This window comes from Mustelus asterias, chromosome 5, assembly GCF_964213995.1.
Source record: "Mustelus asterias chromosome 5, sMusAst1.hap1.1, whole genome shotgun sequence".
NCBI classification, from domain to species: Eukaryota; Metazoa; Chordata; class Chondrichthyes; order Carcharhiniformes; family Triakidae; genus Mustelus; species Mustelus asterias.
This window is the reverse complement of record NC_135805.1, coordinates 21,997,829-22,022,097: the sequence shown is the minus strand read 5'-3', so window position 1 is coordinate 22,022,097 and position 24,269 is coordinate 21,997,829. Positions and strand designations below refer to the sequence as shown.

The 24,269-nt window shown below is 42.5% G+C and overlaps 1 protein-coding gene across 5 annotated transcripts in view; it reads right to left on the bottom strand.

Annotated features, from left to right (window-relative positions):
• babam2 (BRISC and BRCA1 A complex member 2) overlaps nt 1–24,269 on the bottom strand; it is a 166,218-nt gene that overhangs the window by 140,056 nt on the left and 1,893 nt on the right. For all 5 annotated transcript variants that reach the window (XM_078212245.1, XM_078212247.1, XM_078212248.1 and 2 more), the window contains exons 2-3: nt 15,493–15,682; nt 11,325–11,401 (exon numbers count right to left, since the gene is read on the bottom strand). In XM_078212245.1, the coding sequence (XP_078068371.1) occupies nt 11,325–11,401; nt 15,493–15,620 (205 nt within the window). In that variant the 5' untranslated portion in view covers nt 15,621–15,682. The remainder of the gene's footprint in view (nt 1–11,324; nt 11,402–15,492; nt 15,683–24,269) is intronic.

The window sequence follows — 24,269 nt, the reverse complement described above, 5'->3', positions numbered from 1 at the left end:
CACCTTTATTATTGAGCTGCCAAACCTGACTTCAGCTACCTTCAAAACTTGCAATAACACCATATTCATATATTTTCTAAAGCCAATCCTTTTTAGTGTAAAATATATTGGTATACCCATGAGAATATCACACATCAAATTCAGCAGCAACATGCAAGCTCAAAAATGAAAATTTATGGCTGAGATACTTTCTTTAATTTATCATGAACTCCTGAATCAGGAAATGTTGGATTGTTACAACATAGTTGTAGGATATAGAAACATAGAAACTGGAATCAGGAGTAGGCCATTCAGCCCTTCGCACCTGTTCCGCCATTCATTTTGATCATCGAATTCAATATCCTGATTTCCCCCCTTTCCCTCATACCCCTTCAGGAAGGAAATATGAACAAAGAACAAAGAAAAATACAGCACAGGAACAGGCCCTTTGGCCTGTTTACGCCAATCATGCCCCAACTAAAAAAAAACCTGTTGTCCCTGACTCAGTCCGTATCCTTCTATTCCCTCCCTATTCATGTACTCACCAGAAGGAAAAAATTATTTACTCAAAAGAGGTTGTGGAATTGACTTCCAGAGTTTAGTGGTTGTTACAGCTCGCATGTTACTATATTAACATACACAATTAGATTCAATAGTGAATGATGACTAAGAAGCTGAAGGTAAAGAGGTACATGGTGAGTAAATATAATTTGATTTATTGTTTGCACGATGGGCAAATGCCAATATTAACTGAGTTGGCTTGAATCACCTGTTTGTGCAGTAACATATTATTTCTGTGAATACATAATAGCAAAAGGCTCTGGTTTTTATACTTCAATTAGTTATTGTAAAAAGTAGTAAGAACAACTATTAATACGTTTTGCAAAATTCCTCATCTGACAAGAGAATCACATCAATCTGTGCCAAATGTTGTACTATTAAAGCCAAGTTCAAAACATCCTAATGTCTCATCAAGGTTTTGTGATCTTCATTTCTCAATTTCTGGTGTTTATAAAACCAGAACAATTTACTCAATCCATAAAAATGGTCTTTCAAAATTTGGTACATATTGATGTGCCAAAGCCAACAAATAAAGTATCTCCCCTTCATTAAAAAGGTTTCAAGACAGAATAAATTCAAACTACAGGTTTTTTCCACCAGAAGATCCATAGACCACAATTAATCATAGGATCACAGAATCCCTACACTGCAGAAGGAGGCCATTCAGCCCATCGGACTTGCACCAACAACAACCCCACCCAGGCCCTATCCCTGCAACCTCATGTATTTACCCTGTTAATTCTCCCTGACACTAAGGGGCAATTTACCATGGCCAATTTACCTAACCCGCACATCTGTGGATCGTGGGAGGAAACTGGAGCACCCAGAGAAAACCCACACAGACACAGGGAGAATGTGCAAACTCCACATAGTCACCCGAGACCGGAACTGAACCCTAGTTTGATTTGTTCCTCAAAAATATATTCTTGAACATTAATTTTGACTAAAATAGTTTAATAAGTGACCCTAAGTCTTCCCAAAATTACCACATTTGATATTTTGGAATTAGGGTTTCAGCAGCTCAGCTAACTAACTATAGTACAAGTTCTCTTGAATAATCAGGTGTCAGAGAGCAATTTCACAGGATTCTAACCTTATGTATTACATGTTTAAAACAGCTAGTTTCAGGAAGAGATCAGTAAGCAGACATTCCAAATGCACATGGACAATGTAAGTAAAGTGCAAAGCCTCAAAAGGTCCACAGGAATGAACTCCAGCTCAAACAAATTCCTCTGTATTAAAGTGTATATGCCAAGCACTTTATAAAGTTGTTACAAAATGTTGCACTGTTGAAGCCAAGTTCAAAACATTCTGAGTAAGTAAAATGTCTCAAAGTCTTGTGATCTTCATTTCCCAATTTCTGGTATTTATAAAACCAGAACAATTCACTCAATCCATAAAAATGACCTTTGTTAAAACTGTTCATCTCTGATCCAAAATTAAATACAGTTAAACTTGCATTTCTAATATTAGAAGTCTTCAAGCAGTACACTGTTGTATTGTACACTGTTGAGGGAGGCGATGGCCTAGTGGTATGAATCACTAGGCTATGAATCCAGAAACTCAGCTAATGCTCTGGGGATCAGAGTTCAAATCCTGCCACGGCAGATGGTGAAATTTGAATTCAATTTTTAAAAATCTGGAATTAAGAATCTACTGATGACCATGAAACCATTATCGATTATCGGAAAAATTTATCTGGTTCACTAATGTCCTTTAGGGAAGGAAATCTGCTGTCCTTACCCGGTCTGGCCTCCAGAGCCACAGCAATGTGGTTGACTCTCAACTGTCCTCCAAGGGCAACGAGGGATGGGCATTAAGTGTTGGTCAGCCAGCAACACCCTGTCCCATGAATTAATAATAATTTATATGTTGCATTGCATACTGAATTGGAGGACTGGTTTGAATGCAAAATGTTTTGCCAGTGGAAGCATGCAATATTTGCCAAGCTATCAGAAAGGTGTTGAACAGAGTTAGGCGTTCATTAGCATAATGCTAAGATTGCTACAGGATAGAATGAATTGCTGCTTTTTCTAACTGGATAGAAGTACTTAGTACGGACATACTCCCACCCAACTCAGGGGTCAGTATTAGGACCATTGCTTTTCTTGATTTGGATAAAAGATTCAGGCTTGGGAGTACAATTTCAAAGTTTGCAAACTATACAATATTTGGCAACACAGTAAGTGGTCAGCAAGATAGAACTAGAAAACAGACAGACTAGTGAAGTGGGCAGAAAAATGGCTGATTCATCTGAATGTGGATAAGCGAGAGGGGATGAATTTTGGAAGGAACAACATCAAGAGGCAATATAAATGGTGCTATTTGGGGGGGTGGGGGAAAATAAAGAGACCTAGAAGCTCGTAATCAATAATCTTTGAAGGTGACAGTGTGGGATACTTGGCTTTACAAATAGGAAAATACATAAACCAGAAAGCCATGTTAAATATTTATAAATTGCTGATGAGGCCTCAGCTGGTAGTGAGAGATTCTGGCCATCATACTTCAGGAGGAATACAAAGATACAAAGAACAATACAGCACAGAAGCAGGCCCTTCGGCCCTCCAAGCCTGCGCCGATCATGTGCCAACTAGACCATTCTTTTGTATCTCTCTATTCCCAGTCTGTTCATGTGATTATCTAGATAAGTCTTAAACGATCCCAGCGTGTCCACCTCAATCACCTTGCTTGGCAGTGCATTCCAGGCCCCCACCACCCTCTGTGTAAAATATGTCCCCCTGACTTCTGTGTTGAACCTTGCCCCCCTCACCTTGAACCCGTGACCCCTTGTGTTCGTCACCTCCGACCTGGGAAAAAGCTTCCCACTGTTCACTCTATCTATGCCCTTCATAATTTTGTGCACCTCTATTAGGTCGCCCCTCATCCTCCGTCTTTCCAGGGAGAACAACCCCAGTTTACCCAATCTCTCCTCATAGCTAAGACCCTCCATACCAGGCAACATCCTGGTAAACCTTCTCTGTACTCTCTCCAAAGCCTCCACGTCCTTCTGGTAGTGTGGCGACCAGAACTGGACGCAGTATTCCAAATGTGGCCTAACCATCGTCTGCAACATCATATGCCAACTTTCATATTCTATGCCCCATCCAATAAAGGCAAGCATGCCATATGCCTTCTTGACCACCCTCTCCACCTGTGCTGCCACCTTTAAGGATCTGTGGACTTGTACACCCAGGTCCCTCTGTGTTTCAATACTCCTGATGGTTCTGCCATTTATTGTATAGCTCCCCCTTACATTAGATCTACCGAAATGCATCACTTCGCATTTATCTGGATTACATTCCATCTGCCATTTCTCCGCCCAATGTTCCAGCCTATCTATATCCTGCTGTATTCTCTGACAATGTTCATCACTATCCGCAACTCCAGCAACCTCCGTGTCGTCCACAAACTTACTGATCACACCAGCTACATCTTCCTCCAAATCATTTATATATATCACAAACAGCAGAGGTCCCAGTACAGAGCCCTGCGGAACACCACTAGTCACAGACCGCCAACCGGAGAAAGACCCCTCCACTGCTACCCTCCGTCTTCTATGGCTGAGCCAGTTCTCCACTCATCTAGCTAGCTCACCTTTTATCCCGTGAGATTTAACCTTTTGCACCAGCCTGCCATTAGGGACCTTGTCAAATGCTTTACTAAAATCCATATACACGACATCCACGACCCTTCCCTCGTCAATCGTTTTTGTCACCTCCTCAAAAAACTCAACCAAATTTGTGAGGCATGACCTCCCTCGTACAAAACCATGCTGTCTATCGCTAATGAGATTATTCCGTTCTAAATGCACATATATCCTATCTCTAAGAATCTTCTCCAACAGCTTCCCTACCACGGACGTCAAGCTCACCGGCCTATAATTACCCGGGTTATCCTTGCTACCCTTCTTAAATAACGGGACCACATTTGCTATCCTCCAATCCTCTGGGGCCTCACCTGTGTCCAGTGAAGAGACAAAGATTTCTGTTAGAGGCCCAGCAATTGCATCTCTTGCCTCCCTGAGGAGTCTAGGATAGATGCCATCTGGCCCTGGGGATTTGTCTGTCTTAATGTTTCCTAAAAAACCTAACACTTCCTCCCTTGTAATTGAGATTTTTTCTAACGGGTCAACACATCTCTCTGAGACACTACCTGTCAACATGTCCCTCTCCTTTGTGAATGCTGATGCAAAGTATTCGTTTAGGATCTCACCTACTTCCTTTGGTTCTAAGCATAATTCCCCTCCTTTGTTCCTGAGAGGTCCGATTCTTTCCCTAACAACCCTCTTGTTCCTATCGTATGTATAAAATGCCTTAGGATTCTCCTTAATCCTGTCTGCCAAAGACATTTTGTGACCCCTTTTTGCCCTTCTAACTCCCTGTTTGAGTTCTTTTCTACTTTCTCTGTATTCCTCCAGTGCTCCATCTGTTTTTAGCTGCCTGGACCTCATGTATACCTCTTTCTTCTTTTTGATTAGACCCACAATTTCACTGGTTATCCACGGCTCTCGAATCCTACCTTTCCTATCCTTCCTCTTTACAGGCACATGCCTGTCCTGCAGTCCTATCAACTGCTCCTTAAAAGACTCCCACATGCGAGATGTGGATTTACCCTCGAACAGCCTCTCCCAATCAACAGCCACCAAATCCTGCCTAATCCGGCTGTAGTTAGCCTTCCCCCAATTCAGCACCTTACCCATAGGACAACACTCATCTTTTTCCATTACTATCCTAAAGTTTACAGAATTGTGGTCACTATTTGCCACATGTTCCCCTACTGCAACTTTGATGACATGACCGGGCTTATTCCCCAGTACTAGGTCCAGTATAGCCCCCTCTCTAGTTGGATTGTCAACATATTGTTCCAAAGAACCTTCCTGTATGCATTTTATAAATTCTTCCCCGTCCAGGCCTCCAGCCCTAAGCGATTTCCAGTCTATGTGAGGGAAATTAAAGTCTCCCACTACAACAACTCTATTTTTTCTGCACCTGTCCAGAATCCCCTTACATATCCATTCCTCAACTTCCCGTGGGCTGTTGGGAGGCCTCTAGTATACCCCCAGCATAGTGACTGCACCCTTCCTGTTTCTGAGCTCCACCCACAGTGACTCGTTACCTGACCCTTCCATATTGTCCACCTTCTGTACCGCTGTAATATGCTCCCTAACCAGCACTGCTACTCCCCCACCTCTCCTCGCCCCTCCTCTGTCTACCCTAAAACACTTATACCCCGGAATATTCAGCTGCCAGTCCTGTCCTTCTTTTAACCAAGTCTCCGTCACTGCAACCACATCCAAGTTCCGTGCAAGCGAAATGTCAAGGTCTTGAACAGGGTACAGAGGAGGTTTACCAGGATGATACCATGGCTGAGAGAGTTTGGTTGTATTGTGAGGTTGGAGAAATCAAGATTTTTCTCTTAGAGCAGAGAAGGTAAGAAAGGGGATTGGTTAGGGATTTTCATGGTGAATCACAGGGTCCCCAATCTGGAGGACACCCCCAAACTTGGTAGTCTCCCCACACGGTGGCAGGAAGAGGTCCTGAAGTGGCCCTAATTGAATGTCTTAATTGATCTCTCGGTAGGAGGGCTATCCTTGACCTTCCCTGCTGCTGAAGTAATTGCATGCATAAGGAAGGTGCTATTCTCCACCCCTCCATTCCCACCTCATAATCTGCTCCCTCGGACCACATTAAATTCCAACCAATAATTCTATCAACATCCACTGCCAAAATCATTATCCACATTTGTCTCAGCTTCTTCAATATATAAAGATCTGAAGGGTAGGAGAATTTGCCATGCTAAATTGTCCCTTAGTCTCTAGAGGGGATTTTCACAGTAACTTCATTGCAGTGTTAATGTAAGCCTACTTGTGACACTAATAAATAAACTTTAAAAAAACATGTGTAAGTTAGGTGGATTAGCCATGGTAAAAGTGTGGGGTTTAGGAGTGGGCCTGGGTAAGATGCTCTTTTGGAGAGTCAGTGCAGACTCGATGGGCTGAATGGCTTCCTTCCCTAAGAAAGGCCAAGAAAAATAATAGATCTGAGGATTTGGAGCAGTTTAGAATTCAGCAAAGAAAGACCAAGGGATTGACTAAGAAGCAGAAAATACAGTACGAAAGTAAGCTTGCAGGGAACATAAAGACTGACACTAAGAGTTTCTATAGGCACGTGAAGAGAAAGAGGTTGAAGATAAATGTAGGTCCCTTGCAGTCAGAAACGAGATAATGTATAATAGGGGACAAAGAAATGGCTGAGCAACTGAATACATACTTCGGTTCTGTCTTCACAAAAGAGGACACAAATCAGATGCCAGAAATGTTGGAGGATGTAAGATTTAGTGAGAGGGAAGAACTGAGGGAGATCAATATTAGTAGAGAAATGGTGCTGGGAAAATTGATGAGACTGAAGGCAGATAAATCCCCAGGGCCTGATAATCTGCATCCCAGAGTACTTAAGGAAGTGGCTCTAGAAATAGCGGATGCATTGGTGGTCATCTTCCAGGATTCTATAGACTCTGGAACAGTCCCTGCAGATTGGAGGGTAGCTAATATCACTCCAATATTCAAAAAGGGAGGTAGAGAGAAAACAGGGAATTATTGACCAGTAAGCCTAACATGAGTCGTGGTGAAAAATCTCGAATCCATTATCAAGGACTTTATACCGGAGCATTTAGAAAGCAGTGGCAGGATCAGACAGAGTCAGCATGGGTTTATGAAGGGGAAATCATGCTTGACAAATCTATTGGAATTCTTTGAAGATTTAACAAGTAGAATTGATGAGGGGGAGTCAGTCGATGTGGTATATTTGGACTTTCACAGAAAGCATTGATAAAGTTCCGCATAAGAGATTATTGTGCAAGATTAAAGCACATGGGATTGGGGGAAGTGTATTGGGATGGATAGAAACAGTAGGAATTAATGGGTCCTTTTCAAATTGGCAGGCAGTAACTAGTGGGGTGCCACAGGGATCGATGCTAGGACCCCAGCTATCCACAATCTATATTAATGATTTGGATGAGGGAACAAAATATAACATCGCAAAGTTTGCAGATGATTCCAAGTTGGGTGGGAGGGTGAACTGTGACGAGGATGCAGAGATCCTTCAGCATGGTCTGGACAGGTTGGGTGGGTGGGCAAATCAATGGCAGATGCAGTATAATTTGGATAAATGTGAGATTATTCACTTTGGAAGCAAAAACAAGGTGGCAGATTACTGCCTGAATGGCTGTAAATTGGGAGAGGGGAGTGTGCAGCGGGACCTGGGTGTCCTTGTGCACCAGTCGCTGAAGGTAAGCAAGCAGTTGCAGCAGGCAGTAAAGAAGGCAAATGGTATGTTGGCCTTCATTACGAGAGGTTGAGTACAGGAGCAGGGATGTGTTGTTGCAATTATAAAGGGCCTTGGTGAGGCCACACCTGGAATATTGTTTGCAGCTTTGGTCTCCTTTTATGAGGAAGGATGTTCTTGCTCTCGAGAGAGTGCAGCGAAGGCTTACCAGGCTGATCCTGGGGATGGCAGGACTGATGTATGAGGAGAGATTGACTAGGTTAGGATTGTTTTTGCTGGAAGTCAGAGGAATGAGGGGGAAATCTCATAGAAATTTATAAAATTCTAACATGACTAGACAGGGTAGATGGTGGGGGTGTCCAGAACCAGGGGTTTCTGAGGACACAGGGTAGACCATTAAGGACGGAGATGAGGAGACATTTCTTCACCCCAAGAGTGGTGAGCCTGTGGAATTCATTACCACAAGAAGTAATTAATGCCAAAATATTGAATGTATTCAAGAGGCGGCTGGATATAGCACTTGGGGAGAAGGGGATCAAAGGTTATGGGGAGAAAGCAGGATTGGGCGATTCAGTTGGACAATCAACCATGATTGTGATGAATGGCGGAGCAGACTCGAAGGGCTGAATGGCCTCCTCCTGCTCCTATCGCCTATGTTTCTACTATAGAGATTCTAGGTTATATTTCTTGACAGCTCTCCCAAGCTCTTGTTTTCGTAAATATTAACTTATCAAAACGCTGCTACCCACACTAAGTCCCACTCACACTGCCCTTGCCAAATTCAATTGGCATAAAAAAAACTGTCATTTCAACTGCAATTTCCTCCAAGATTATACCTCTACAATCTCTTCTAGCTTTATAATCCCAGCCAGTGTCCTTCTGTTCCCGGTTTCTTATCTCCTGTGTATTATCATTTATTTCTGTTTCACCATCATTGGCAGAGCTTTCAGCCACCCTGAGTTAACTCTTAGGAATTCCCTCCTTAAACTCTTTGCTTTGCCACCACTCTTCCCATCTTTGAAAGACTCTTAAAGCTCATGTGCTCAATAATTTGCTTGATTAATTTTCCCAACTCTTATACCGCTCTGTATCCCTCTATGTAATGCAATGTGGGATGTTTTCCTGTGCAAACTCAAATTGCTCCCAGAAAGAATAATGAATAAAACAAACTGATGGACAAGGTTTTTAAGGCTTCTATCAACTTTCTTTGGCGATTATTTACAGAAAATACCAACACAGCAATTTGTCTGCCTTCCTAACTCACAAAAAGGAAAAATGCATAACACAGACTGTATAAAAAACTGATTTCAAAAATAAGTCAAACAAAAAGAGCACACAAAACCAATATCGGCAAAATACCTAAGTAACACAAGATAATTACAGTCCATCAAAACTGCACTTTGAACTTTCAAAAAAAATCATATATTAGTTCCATCCAACCAGTGGAACAAGGCAACGCAGACCGTGGTTCCAAGAACGAAGCTTTGCTTGTGTTCCATGCTTTCTCACAAGTCGAACAATATAATTTTCAGCTGGGCAGGTGACTTCCATCAAAATTGTAAGAGATATGACCCTAAGATACAGGAGCAAAGAAGACCATTTGGTCCCTCGTGGACAACCCCTTCATCTTATCAGCCTAGTAAACTTTCTCTTACAAAGCAAGGATATCTGTCCATAAGTAACAAGACCAAATCTACAGTCAATTATCCAGGTCTGGTCTCACCAATTCTCTGTACAGTTCGATCAAGGCTTCCTGACTTTTATATGTCATCTCCCTTGCAAAAAAGGTGAACATTCTATAGGCCTTCCTGCATGCTAACCTCTTGTGATTCATCTGTGGGTACACCCAAACAGCTCTGTACTGCAACATTCTGCGGAATCTCTCCATTTAAATAATTTATTCCTTGTCTATTCTTCGCTCCAAAGTGGACAACCTCATATTTTCCCACATATTGCAACTGTCAAATTTCTGCTCATTCACTTAATCTATCTATATCACTTTGCAGACTCTTCATATCAGGCTTGTCAACAATGCGGCCACAGGCCAGATGTGGCTTGCAAGGCATTTTTAAGTGGCCCGTTACATCCTCCAAAATGTAGGTAACAGTCCAACTTCCCCAAAAGAATGTCAAAAAATACTCAGAGCCTGTTCAGCCAATCACAGTCTGGTTTCTCCATGCATTGGCTGCTATAGGCAACATCAGCCAATGTAGGGTGAAACTAGCCCGTGATTGGACCCGTGAAATGTCATCAGTTGCCAGGTATCTGCTTATGGTTGGGGAGTGGAAAAACAAGTTCAGAGTCAGGCGGGTGGACGGTGGCAATCCTGGATTTGGCGGGCAGGGAGCGAGTGCTGAGCTGGGGTGGAGACTAGCTGCTAGGTGGTGGTTTTGCTGGGGGGCACTACAGGAGCTGACTGCTGTTGTGTGTGTCTGTGCTAGAGAGCATGTGTAAGTGCATGCGTGCGTAAGATCATGAGAGTGCATGTGAATGCGTGAGCGTATGTGTGAGCATGAGAATTTGTGCTTGCACATATGAGTAAGTGTGCGTGAGTGAGAGTTTTTGTGTGCGCGAGCGAGAAAGCCCGCGCGAGAGGGTGTGAGAGAGAGAGTGTGTGAAAGAGAGAGTGTGTGCGTGATTGTACTTAACTGAAGGCACTTAAGAGTCACGTGTAGGATGGAGGATTCCCTTCTAGAAAGGACATTTGTGTAACAGATGGATTTTAATGACAATCAATGATAATTTCATGGTCACTATTGCCGAAACAAGCTTTATATTCCAGATTTATTAACTGAATTCAAATTCCACCAGCTACTCTGGTCCCAACAGCATTAGCCTATGTCTCTACATTAGTAGTCTAGTGACATTATCACCACCTTGTTTAATAATGGAATCTTGCATTTTCCCAATGACAGATGCAGGCTAACTGGCCTATAATTTCCTTCTTCCTTTTTTGAATAGAGCTATTAGATTTGGAGTTTCTCAATTTGCTGATACCTTTCCAGAATCGAGAGAATTTTGGAAAAGTGATTATTCAGCAACCATTATTACTGGCATTGGCTTTGATCTTTTTCACCCTAAGTTATCAGAAATGATAATATGGGGTCAAATGGTTAAAACAAATACTGGCTGCAATTTTGAAAACTTAGCTCTTCAAAGGAAATGTCAATCTGCATGCCAAAGTTATGTGGAAAATCACACAGCATAATTACACATCATAAACCAGCCACTTTGATATTAGCAGAACACACTGATGGAAGGTACAAAAAAAACATGTGGTCAGAAACATTTCTCAACAATCAGCATCATATGGTTCAGAACACTCAGTGAAATAGTGCTTTTGCAAAAATACTTTTGATACAGTGTTCAAAAAGAACAATTGTAATTTTAGGACAATTAATCAATGGTGCGAATTACACAAAGTTTCCACAGCATGTTCTTTTAAATCCTGATACTATTGAAATGTTTCATTATGATCTCCAAATGTAAAATAATTCTCACATTTTAATGTCTCTCCAGCATAAGGAATATGCAGCTTAAACCGGTCACAACAGGGTCCAGGTGTTAGTGATGTGCACCTGAAAGGAGGAACCAAAGAGAAATTTCAATAACAACAAAAATAGGAAAACAATGGCTGGCAACATTCAAACCATAACAAACACCTATAACATTTCTAAACACAAAACAGGAATTTCTCTAGACAGAGCCCAAGCCTTTTATTCAGTTTAGCATTAGTTAGACTGCAAGACCAAAATGAACAACTTCAAACCTTGAGTACTAGACAAATCACACTGCAGTAGAATAATGTTTCTTTGAATTGACTTCTTCCACATTCAAAAAATAAGTTGTAATAACATGCCTATGAAACATTTTGGAGCGCTTCATAAACAGTAAATCATTTTGGGAAAAACCCTTTTCTAACATAGCTAAACACAGCACCAATTTTGCACACACAAAATTCCACAAACAGCAATGAATAGAATAAACACTTAATTTGTGAAGGGAGGAAAAATGGCCAGGAGATCAGAAACTTCCTTCTGCTCTTAGAATCATTGTGGTTTAACACCTGGTTATTGAGTATAACCACTTGCAAGGTACTCCAGATTTTTGAATATGCATAGGGATATTTTATCATTGGGACGAGTCACTTGTTTCAGCTAACACCATAAGAACATAAGAACGTAAGAAATAGGAGCAGGGAGGAGCTATACGATAAATGGCAGAACCATAAAGGGTGTAGATACGCAGAGGGACCTGGGTGTGCAAGTCCACAGATCCTTGAAGGTGACGTCACAGGTGGAGAAGATGGTGAAGAAGGCATATGGCATGCTTGCCATAGGACGGGGCATAGAGTATAAAAGTTGGGGTCTGATGTTGCAGATGTATAGAACGTTGGTTCGGCCGCATTTGGAATACTGCGTCCAGTTCTGGTCGCCACACTATCAGAAGGACGTGGAAGCTTTGGAGAGAGTACAGAGGAGGTTTACCAGGATGTTGCCTGGTATGGAGGGGCTTAGTTATGAGGAGAAATTGGGTAAACTGGGGTTGTTCTCCCTGGAAAGACGGAGGATGAGGGGAGACTTAATAGAGGTGTATAAAATTATGAAAGGCATAGATAGGGTGAACGGTGGGAAGCTTTTCCCCAGGTCGGTGGTGACGTTCACGAGGGGTCATTGGTTCAAGGTGAAGGGGGGGGGAGGTTTAACACAGATATCAGAAGGACATATTTTACACAGAGGGTGGTGGGGGCCTGGAATGCACTGCCAGGCAAGGTGGTGGAGGCAGACACACTGGGAACGTTTAAGACTTATCTAGACAGCCATATGAACAGAGTGGGAATGGAGGGATACAAAAGAATGGTCTAGTTTGGACCAGGGAGCGGCACGGGCTTGGAGGGCCGAAGGGCCTGTTCCTGTGCTGCATTGTTCTTTGTTCAGGAGTAGGCCATCTAGCCCCTCGAGCCTGCCCCGCCATTCAACAAGATCATGGCTGATCTGAAGTGAATCAGTTCCACTTACCCACCCGCTCCACATATCCCTTAATTCCCTTAGCGATCAGAAATCTATCTACCTGTGATTTAAACATATTCAAAGAGGTAGCCTCCACCACTTCAATGGGCAGAGAATTCCAGAGATTCACTACCCTCTGAGAGAAGAAGTTCCCCCTCAACTCTGTTCTGAACCGGCCCCCACTTATTTTGAGGCTGTGCCCTCTAATTCTGGTTTCCCTTCTAAGTGGAAAGAATCTCTCTACCTCTACCCTATCCAGCCCCTTCATTATCTTATATGTCTCTAAAAGATCACCCCTCAGCCTTCTAAACTCCAATGAGTACAGACCCGATCTGTTCAATCTCTCCTCATAAGCTACACCCCTCATCTCCGGTATCAACCTGGTGAACCTTTTCTGCTCTCCCTCCAAGGCCAATATATCCTTTTGCAAATAAGGGGACCAAAACTGCACACAGTACTCCAGTTGCGGCCTCACCAGTGCCTTGTATAGTTGCAGCAAGACCTCCCTGCTTTTATATTCTATCCCCCTTAAAATGGCTGAGGTAATAGCAGATGCGTTAGTAGTTATTTATCAAAATTCGCTGGACTCTGGGGTAGTGCTGGCTGATTGCAAAACAGCTATTGTTACGCCGCTGTTTAAAAAAGGAAGTAGACAAAAGGCGGGTAACTACAGGCCGGTTAGCTTAACGTCCGTAGTTGGGAAGATGCTGGAGTCCATCATTAAAGAGGAAATAGCAGAGCACCTGGATAAGAAGGGTTCGATCAAGCAGACGCAGCATGGATTCATGAAGGGAAAGTCGTGTTTGACGAATTTACTGGATTTTTATGAAGGTGTGACTAGTGCGGTTGACAGAGGGGAACCGGTGGATGTGGTGTTTTTAGATTTCCAGAAGACATTCGATAAGGTGCCTCACAAAAGGTTGCTGCAGAAGATTGGGGTACACGGAGTTGGGGGTAAAGTGTTAGCGTGGATTGGGGATTGGCTATCTAACAGGAAGCAGAGAGTTGGAATAAATGGGTGCTTTTCTGGTTGGCAGTTGGTGACCAGTGGCGTGCCGCAGGGATTGGTGCTGGGGCCTCAATTGTTTACCATTTACATAGATGATCTGGAGGAGGGGACTGAGTGTAGGGTATCAAAGTTTGCTGATGACACGAAGCTGAGTGGGAAAGCGAATTGCGTGGAGGACTTGGAAAGTCTGCAGAGAGATTTGGATAGGCTGAGCGAGTGGGCGAGGATCTGGCAGATGGAATATAACGTTGGCAAATGTGAGGTTATCCACTTTGGAAGAAATAATAGTAAATTGGAATATTATTTAAATGGAGAAAAATTACATCATGCTACTGTGCAGAGGGACCTGGGGGTCCTTATGCACGAATCGCAAAAACTCAGTCTGCAGGTGCAGCAGGTGATCAAGAAGGCGAATGGAATGTTGGCCTTTATCGCGAGGGGGATAGAATATAACACCAGGTCAGCTTATACTTTGCTAATGGAAAAATGTTTCTATGCAGCAAGATTTGTATTCAAATAATTTCAACATCTACTGCACTTGTAAGTGTTCCACATTGAACGATGCTGTGCAATCCTCTGTGACCTAAAATATTGTGACTACAAAAACAGGTCAGAGACTAGAAATTCAGTGGTGACCAACTCACCTCCTGACTCTCCAAATTCTGTTCACCATCTGCAAGGCACAAATCAGGAGTGTGATAGAATACTCTCCACTTGTCTGGATGAGTGCAGCTCCAACGACACTCAAGAAGCTCAACACCATCTAGGACCAAACATCCTGCTTGGTTGGTAGCCCATTCACAAATATTCACTCCCTTCACCACCAATGCACAATGGCAGCAGTGTGTACAATCTACACGATGCACTACAGCAACTCACCAAGGTTCCTTAGACAGCACTACCATCTAGAAAGACAAGAGCAGTAGACACTTGGGAACACCACCACCTGGAAATTCCCCTTCAAGCTAGCCTGTCTTGGAAACATTCCACTGTTCCTTCAATTGCCATTGGGTCAAAATCCTGGAACTCCATACTTAACAGCAATTTGGATGTTCCTACAACACATGGACTGCAGCAATTCAAGAAGACAGCTCACAAGCACATCCTCAAGGGTAGATAGGGATGGACAATAAATGCTGGCCTAGCCAGTGATGCCTGCATCCCAGGAATGAGTTAAAAAATGATAATTTAAACCTATGAAACCCATTTTTCTTTTATACAAGTATCAGTAGCTAATGCTACGTTGCAAAGAAAGTACACTAATCAGAAAACACCGTACAGGGAATATAAATACACATTTGTGGACAAGTTCACTATTTTGCAACTTTCTTCCCTGAAATTGAAAATAATAATTATAGAGGAGCTAAGTAACAGTAATATGGCTGCTGATTATACTGTACCCTTTTATACAAAGACTGTACTTAAAGCTGGGTTAACCCATCATTGAACTTTTCTGCTTTGGAAAACAAGTATAATTGGGAGCCAACTTTGGGCCTGGATTACACAAACAAAATGTAAACATGAAGTACTTAAAATAATGCAATAGTTAAAAAGATAGCTGAACACATGTACATACACACACCTTAACTGAACAAATTGGGAAAACATGAACAAAACATGAAACCAACTTGGAGCACTCATCAGCACTTACCCTGATTTAAGGTCTGTTATTTTGAGATTGTTTGTAGCATCCAAGCCAATTTTTCCATTTCTGACAACATTGGAGATGAAGGGACGAAGTGCAGGGGAAATTCTGTTTAAGGCAACTTCTGGTGACATTTCAACTCAATTACCTCCACAGTGGCACTGTCAAAGACCAACGAATAGGACAGTCTGCGGTACTAAATATTCAATGAAGAAAAACAGTTAACATTCGGGGCAAAATAAAATCATCATGTAAAGAAAAAGATGACTTATAAACAAAACATTACACTGGATGCAGGTGAATATAATAGAATTAGGATAGCTTTAAAAAGAAAATCAGCAATCCTGCTCTGTCCAAGACCTCAAGAAACTATAAAGAGTCATGAATGAAGCCCAGCCCATCACTCAAACCAGCCTGCCATCCATTGACTCTGTCTACACTTTCCACTACCTTGGAAAAGCAGCCAGCATAATCAAGGACCCAACTCACCCCGAACATTCTCTCTTCCATCGGGAAAAAGATACAAAAGTCTGAGATCACGTACCAACCAACTCAAAAACAGCTTCTTCCCTGCTGCCATCAGATTTTTGAGTGGACTTATCTTGCATTAAGTTGATCTTTCCCTATACCCTAGATATGACTGTAACACTACATTCTGCACTCTCTCCTTTCCTTCCCTATGTACAGTATGTTTTGTCTGTATAGCGCTCAAGAAGCAATACTTATCACTGTACACTAATACATGTGACAAAGATAAATCAAATCAATCTTGGGATGTGAGTGCTGCTGCAAGACTCACATTTATTACCCATCTGTAATTGCTTCCAAGCCGTTTTGGAGAACATGCTCGTGGAGTGGCTTGAAGGGTGAATTAGTTAAGGACATCAGATTTTCTTCTTTACACAACATTTGTGAATCAATTGGGTTTTTAAACAACAAACAGTTGCTTCAGGGTTATTTGAATACCACTTTTTCATTCCCAGATAAGCCAAAGGAAGGAACCTCTTTGACTTAATACAAGTTAGAAATGCTGATAGAGAAGTAAGAGGACTTAAGGTAGATGAATCATGACTTGATGGCTTTCACCATCGTGTGGAAAAGTAGATATGGAAATTGTAGGTGCATTGGATATAATTTTCCAAAGTTCCCTAGATTTGGTAATTGTGCCTATGGATCTCCATTAAGAAAAGTGTCCAAAGATCTGTAGGTTAGGGGGATTAGCCATGGGAATTGGGGTTACGGAGATGAAGGGGGTGGGGGGATATGCCTGAATAAGGTGCTCTTTCAGAGAGTCACAGCAGACTCAGTGGGCAAACAGTAGGAATCCTATGGTACAGCAGTCATAAAAATGTAAACAAGAATTAACAGTTCAGATCAAACAAATAAGAAGCCTATTGAAACACATTAGAGGAATGTTTACTTTGATCAGATGTGGACATCAACAGCTCTTATTATCCATAACTGCCTAACTGCCCTTCAACTGAATAATTTGCTAGGCCAATTCAGAGGTGCATTTATCAACCACATTGCTGTGGATTTGGAGCCACATTGGATGGCAGATTTCCTTCCCTAAAGGCCATGAATGGGTTTTTGCAACAATTGTTTCATGTTCATCATTAGAGTTTAAATTCCAGATTTTTATTGAATTCAAAGTTCGCTATCTGCATGGTGGGATTTGAACCCGGGGTCACTAGATTACCAGTCTGGTGACTATATCAATACAGCTCCAACTCCTCCAAGTCTTGACATATGGTTCAATTCAGTGTGACACTCGGATTTTCGCAGACAGAAATGTATATGTATAAAACACAGCGTTAACTTCTAAGGTTCCACAGAGATACAGGATTCAGTTGATAAATTATTAAAAAGTCTACCTTTATTGTGACAAGGCCATTAAGGCGGCAATTAGGCTTTCATGTGGGCATTAAAATAGACTGCAATTTCTGACAAAGTCTCAGTACAGTTGTAGTTTTGCTCTCCTTTTTAAAAGTTTATTTATTAGTGTCACAAGTAGACTTACATTAACATTGCAATTAAGTTACTGTGAAAGTCCCCTAGTCGCCACACTCCGGCGCCTGTTCGGGAACACTGAGGGAGAATTTAGCATGGCCAATGCACCTAACCAGCACGTCTTTCGGACTGTGGGAGGAAACTGGAGCACCCGGAGGAAACCCACGCAGACATGGGGAGAACATGCCGACTCTGCACAAACAGTGACCTAAGCCAGGAATCGAACCCGGGTCCCTGGTGCTGTGAGGCAGCAGTGCTAACCACTGTCACACCATGCCAACCCTGGCTGGTCTTTGAGAAGATACAGAAAAAGCAACCAAAATAGTGTTCAGAGCTCTTAATAATCATGATAGGCTTTATTAGATGAGATTATTTTATTACAAGACAATGGTGTGTGTGAAGAAATCATAGTCTGATGAACTAGATAGTCTTTTTGTATGTTAATTATTTTTTTCAATTTCTATCATATTTACATCTCTTAGGAATCTCATTTCTACTGTGGTAATTGGAAAACTAAGATAATCAATAAGTAGTATCAAAATAGCAGGGCAAGAAAATGATTCTGACATACCAAAGCTAGATTCTTCAAAAACATGGTATATCAATTGATGGGGTGGGAAAACCTTATGATGTAGGGTACCTGGATTTTGAAAAGCCCCTTTATGTGAGGCTTGTTTCTAAACCAAGGGCAGTCAAATTAGCAACAGGCTAACAGGAATAGAATTAAGAGTAATCTGAAAGAGAGGTAAATCAAAATGGGAAAGGGAGAGATGTGTATTAAGTCGGAACAAAGCGTGAGGGTGTTTAAAATCCATTAAGAGGTACCACTTGTTGCATAAATGAACTTTAGTCTCTTCCAAATAGTAATTAACCAAATGAATTAAAATTTGAACAGTTTGTGTGTCAAGCACCCCGAGGATTACAGCGTTAAAATTCTCTCAAGATTGCACATCCCCACTCTGGAATTATTAAGATAGTTTAATCTAGAACTGGGTTAAAAGTCTCAGCATAAGAGGTAGGACATTTAGCGTCGAGATGAGGAGGAATTTCTTCAGTCAGAGTGATAAATCTTTGGAATTCTCTACCCAGAAGGCTGTGGAGGGTCTGTCGTTGTGTTTGTTCAAAGTAGAGGTTGATAGATTTCTAGATCCCAGTGACATTAAGGGATATGGGGGATAGCGCAGGAAGATGGTGTTGAGGTAGAAGTTCAGCCATGATATAGTTAAATGGCGAAGCCAGCTCAAAGGGCTGAATGATCTACTCCTATTTATTTCCCTCTTGTCTGTAGCAGAGAAAATCCTGACATATATTCTCCTGAATCGCCTACTCCCTGGGGCTAGAGAATTCCTCCCAGAGTCACTGCCTACTTAAGTCCTTCCAGAAAAACTTCTGATATGGCCTTTGTTGCCAAAGAAATACAAGAAAAATGTTGAGAACAACACCAGGAACTTGCATTGCATTCGTTAACCTCACCAAAGCATCTGACTCAGTAAATCACAAGGCTCTGTGCAATGTGCTCCAAAGATTGAGATGTCAAGAAACTTCACCACAAGGACTGCAACTGTCTTGCATGGGAAGTCTAAAACAGAGGTGAAAACCTTCAAAATCCTGACCAGTGTCCAGCAAGATTGTGTGATAGCTCCCATATTATTTACAATCTAACTGAGAGTGGCTATTCACTTCATCAAAGATCAACTGCCCTCCGGTGCAACTTAAATACCACCTAGGTGGAAAACTCTTTCATCTCAGTCGCCTCCATGCCAAAACTAAACTAACCACCACAGAGACACAGGACCTGCAGTTTGAAGATGACTGTAATGGTCATTAGCCACTCTGGAACAGATTTATGAGCCACTCTTGATCCCTTCAACCCTGCACACAAGAAAACCAGCCTGTTACCAAAATAAAACTCATTATTAACCCACACATGGGCAGCCAAATGTTCCACCTCCCATTTGTACTGAAGGAAAGACTCTGAGCACTTTCCATACTGTAACAGCCAGCTCCCTCAAAGGGCCACCATTGACAAGGAGATCCTACACCGATTAAGCTACAAACTATGACAGTGAGTGATTGATAATAAAGACCTCCTCGAGTCAAAAGAAGTCTAAGCGTAAAGGGCAGTTGTTGTCATCACACTCCTGTCCTGTTTTGATCTCATAGTTTGAGGAAAGACATTGTTGCTATTGAGGGAGTCCAGCGAAGGGTCACCAGACTGATTCCTGGAATGCCAGGATTGACATATGAAGACAGACTGAATGAACTGGCCTTGTACTCACTGGAATTCAGAAGAATGAGAGGGAATCTCATAGAAACATATAAAATCCTGATGGGACTGGACAGGCTCGATGTGGGAAGAATGTTCCCGATGTTGGGGAAGTGCAGAACTCGGGGTCACAGTCTAAGAGGTAAGCCATTCAGGACTGAGATGAGGAAGAATTTCTTCACTCAGAGAGGTGTAAACCTATGGAATTCTCTACCACAGAAAGCTGTTGGGGCCAGTTCTATGTTCAAGAGGAACTGGACGTGGCCCTTGTGGTTAAAGGGATCAAGGGGTATGGAGAGAAAGCGGGAATGGGATACTGAAAATGCATGATCAACCATGACCATATTGAATGGTGGTGCAGGCTCGAAGGCCGAATGGCCTACTCCTTCACCTATTTTCTATATTTCTATACTGCAGTATGACCTGGACTGTGTATCAGGGACATACAAGAGCACTAAAAAAATTCCATTAGCAATGCCCCTGCCACATCCTTTAGATTCTATGGGAGGACTGTTGAACAAGTGCTTGCGTCCTTCTTGAAGTCAGCTTCATAAGCATTCAGGCAAAACTCCTGAAAAATCAACAGTGATGGACTTAACACTGTCTGGATGGCCAAAAAGCATCTTTTCCCAATCCTGTTTTCTCAACTCTCTACAGCATTCCCGGGAGTTCAAAGAAACCATTTCAAAGGCAGACTGAGGCTTTCCTTGAAGATCAGCAGCATTGATATTAATGACTGGAAGCAGCGTGTTATCAGTCATTCAGAACGGCAACAACTTTTTCCATCAAGCTGCATCACGTTTTAAGTCACAACATCTTAATGATGAGCGGTGGCAGAGAGAGAAAAGGAAGAAAACCTTACACTCCGGATTCCACTATTGCGTGAGACATCCTGCCTCATATGCTCAAAGCTCTGTGGATTGAGAATGGGCTGTTTGGTCACATGAAGACCTATGTCAGAAGTTTGCAACCTTGAGTAGATGTCAGGTTTTTAGTCTGACAGGGAATTAAGGGATATAGGGTGCGGGGGCAGAAAAATGGATTGGAAGCCCAAGATCAGCCATGATCATACTGAATGGTGGAGCAGGCTCAATGGGCCATATGCTCCTATTTCGTAAATTATCTTCAAATCGAGGGACAGCTGATGACAATGACAAAGGATAAATTACATGAAATCGGATTTCATAGAATCAGAGTAATACAGAGCCGAAGAGGTTCTTCAGCCCATTGAGTCCTCACCGACACATTAGAAACACTTGAACTCTCACCTAATCCCAACTGCCAGCACTTGGCCCATAACCCTGAATGCCATGATGTGCCATGTGCTCATCCAAATACTTTTTAAAGGATGTGAGACAATCTGCCTCCACCACCCTCACAGGCAGCGCTTTCCAGACTGCTACCACCCTCTGGGTAAAAAGGTTTTTCCTCACATCCCTCCCAAAACCTCCTGCCTCTCACCTTGAACCTATGTCCCCTCGTGATTGACCCTTCAACTAAGGGGAATAGCTGCTCCTTATCCACTTTGTCCATGTCTCTCATAATCTTGTACACCTCGACCAGGTCGCCCCTCAGTCTTCTCTGCTCCAATGAAAACAACCCAAGCCTATCCAACCTCTCGTCATAACTTAAATGTTCCCAGGCAGCATCCTAGTCAATCTCCTCTACACCCCCTCCAGTGCAATCACATCCTTCTGATAATGTGGCGACCAGAACTGCACACAGTACTCTACATAAGAACATAAGAAATAGGAGCAGGAATAGGCCATCTAGCCCCTCGAGCCTGCCCCGCCATTCAATAAGATCATGGCTGATCTGAAGTGGATCAGTTCCACTTACCCACCTGATCCCTATAACCCCTAATTCCCTTACCGATCAGGAATCCATCTATCCGTGATTTACACATATTCAACAAGGTAGCCTCCACCACTTCAGTGGGCAGAGAATTCCAGAGATTCACCACCCTCAGAGAAGAAGTTCCTCCTCAACTCTGTCCTAAACTGACCCCCCTTTATTTTGAGGCTGGCCCTCTAGTTCTAGTTTCCTTTCTAAGTGGAAAGAATCTCTCCATCTCTACCCTATCCAGCCCCTTCATTATCTTATAGGTCTCTATAAGATCCCCCCTCAGCCTTCTAAATTCCAATGAATACAAACCCAATCTGCTCAGTCTCTCCTCATAATCAACACCCCTCATCTCTGGTATCAACCTGGTGAATCTTCTCTGCACTCCCTCCAAGGCCAATATATCCTTCCGCAAATAAGGGGACCAATACTGCACACACTATTCCAGTTGCGGCCTCACCAGTGCCCTGTACAGATGCAGCAAGACATCACTGCTTTTATATTCTATCCCCCTTGCGATCCCCCTCTAGCTGTAGCCTCACCAAAATTCTATACAACTTCAACATGATTTCCCTGCTTTTGTAATCTACGTCTCGAATGATAAAGGCAAGTGTCCCAAATGTTTTTTTCACCACCCTACTAACATGCCCTTCTGCTTTCAGAGATCTGTGGGCAAACATGCCAAGGTTTCTTCGTTCCACAGAACTTCCTAGTGTCCTACCATTCATTGAATACTTTCTTGTCAAATTACCTCTTCCAAAGTGTATCACCTCACACTTTTCAGGGTTAAATTCCATCTGCCACTTATCTGCCCATTTGACCATTCCATCTATATCTTCTTGACGCCCAAATCACTCGGTCTCACTGTTAACCACCCATCCAATTTTGTGTTATCCGCAAACTTACTAATCCTACCTCCCATATAGTCATCAATGTCATTTATATAAATGATGAATAATAGGGGGTCCTGGCTTCCAGTCACTAAAGCAGCGTTCTGTCATCACAACTGAGCCAATTTTGAATCCACTTTATCAAATTACTCTGCATCCCATGAGAACATACCTTCTTTACAAGTCTCCCATATGGGACCTTGTCAAAGGCTTTGCTGAAATCCATATAAACTACATCGATTGCACTACCCTCATCTACACACCTGGTCACCTCCTCAGAAAATTCAATGAAATTTGTTAGGCATGACCTCCCTCTGACGAAGCCATGCTGACTATCCCTGATCAAGCTTTGCTTCTCCAAGTGGAGATAAATGCCCTCCTTCAGAAGTTTAATCTTTATTTAATAATTGGTGGAAATGTGCAATAGGTCATTGAACATGTGAGAAAGTAAAAGGCAAATTAACATCCTGGCTGTTGGCATTTTGTCAGAAATGAGTTGAAAGGTTTTGAACTCACAACACAACATCATTCCTCAGGATAGTGTCACAGGCCCAAACATCTTCAGCTGTTTTGTCAACTACCTTCCTTCCATCATAACGTCAGAAGTGGGAATGTTTGATGATGACTGCACAATGTTCAGCATCATTTGCATCTCCTCACATACTGAAACAGTACATGTCCATAGGCTGCAAGACCTGGACAACATTCAGGCTTGGGCTGGTAAGTGGAAACTAATAGCCTTGCCATTGAAGGGCCGGGCAATGACCATCTCCAACAAGAGAAAATCCAACCATCCCTTGAACATTCAATGGCATCACCATTGACCAGAAACTTAACTGGATCAGCTATATAAATACCGTGGCTACAAGAGCAGGTCAGAAGTTGGAAATTTTTAGGCGAGTAACTCATCCCCTTACTCTACCATCGACAAAGCACAAGTCAGGAGTGTAACAGAATACTCTCCATTTGCCTGGGTGAGTTCAGCTCCAACACTCGACACTATTCAGGACAAAGCAGCCTACTTGATTGGCCCCATCCACAAACATGCACTTCATCCACCACTGATGCACAGTGACAACCATGTGTACCATCTGCAAGACTGCAGGAACTCATCAAGCTCCTTAAAACTCTACCACCCAGTAGGACAAGGGCAGCAGATGCATGAGAGACCTTCACCTGGAGGTTGCCCTCCAGGCCATTCACCATCCTGACTTGGAGCTAAATCACCGTTCCTTTACTGACACTGGGTCAAAATCCTGAACTCCCTCCCTAATAGTACTGTGGTTGTACCTACACCTCAAGGATTGCAGCGGTTCAAAGCAGTGGCTCAGCAACATCTTTTAACAGGCTATCAGGGATGGTCAATAAATGCTGGCATAACCAGGGATGCCCACATCCCATGAAATATATATATTTTTTTAAAATCACCACAACTTTCCAGACGCGGCCCCAGAAGAATATTTGATTATTTTTGACAAGGGAATGACAGAGATGGAGAACATGTGTCAGAATAGATATAAAATGTTGCAATAATGCACAAAACCTCATTTACAGATTTACCAAGTGCCACAGATACAAGGATTGGATTTTGTTTTGGATAAAAAGAAGTTTCAATGAAGAAAACCATAACCTGTAGGTCACTCTGAAACCCAAATACAACTTCCATATGCTTAGCAGATCTTTGCCACCTGCGTCAATCCTGCTGATGACAAAATGTCACGCCTTCATGTTTCCAGGATGTTTGCAGCACTGGTTGGAAATGCAACATGTTTGTC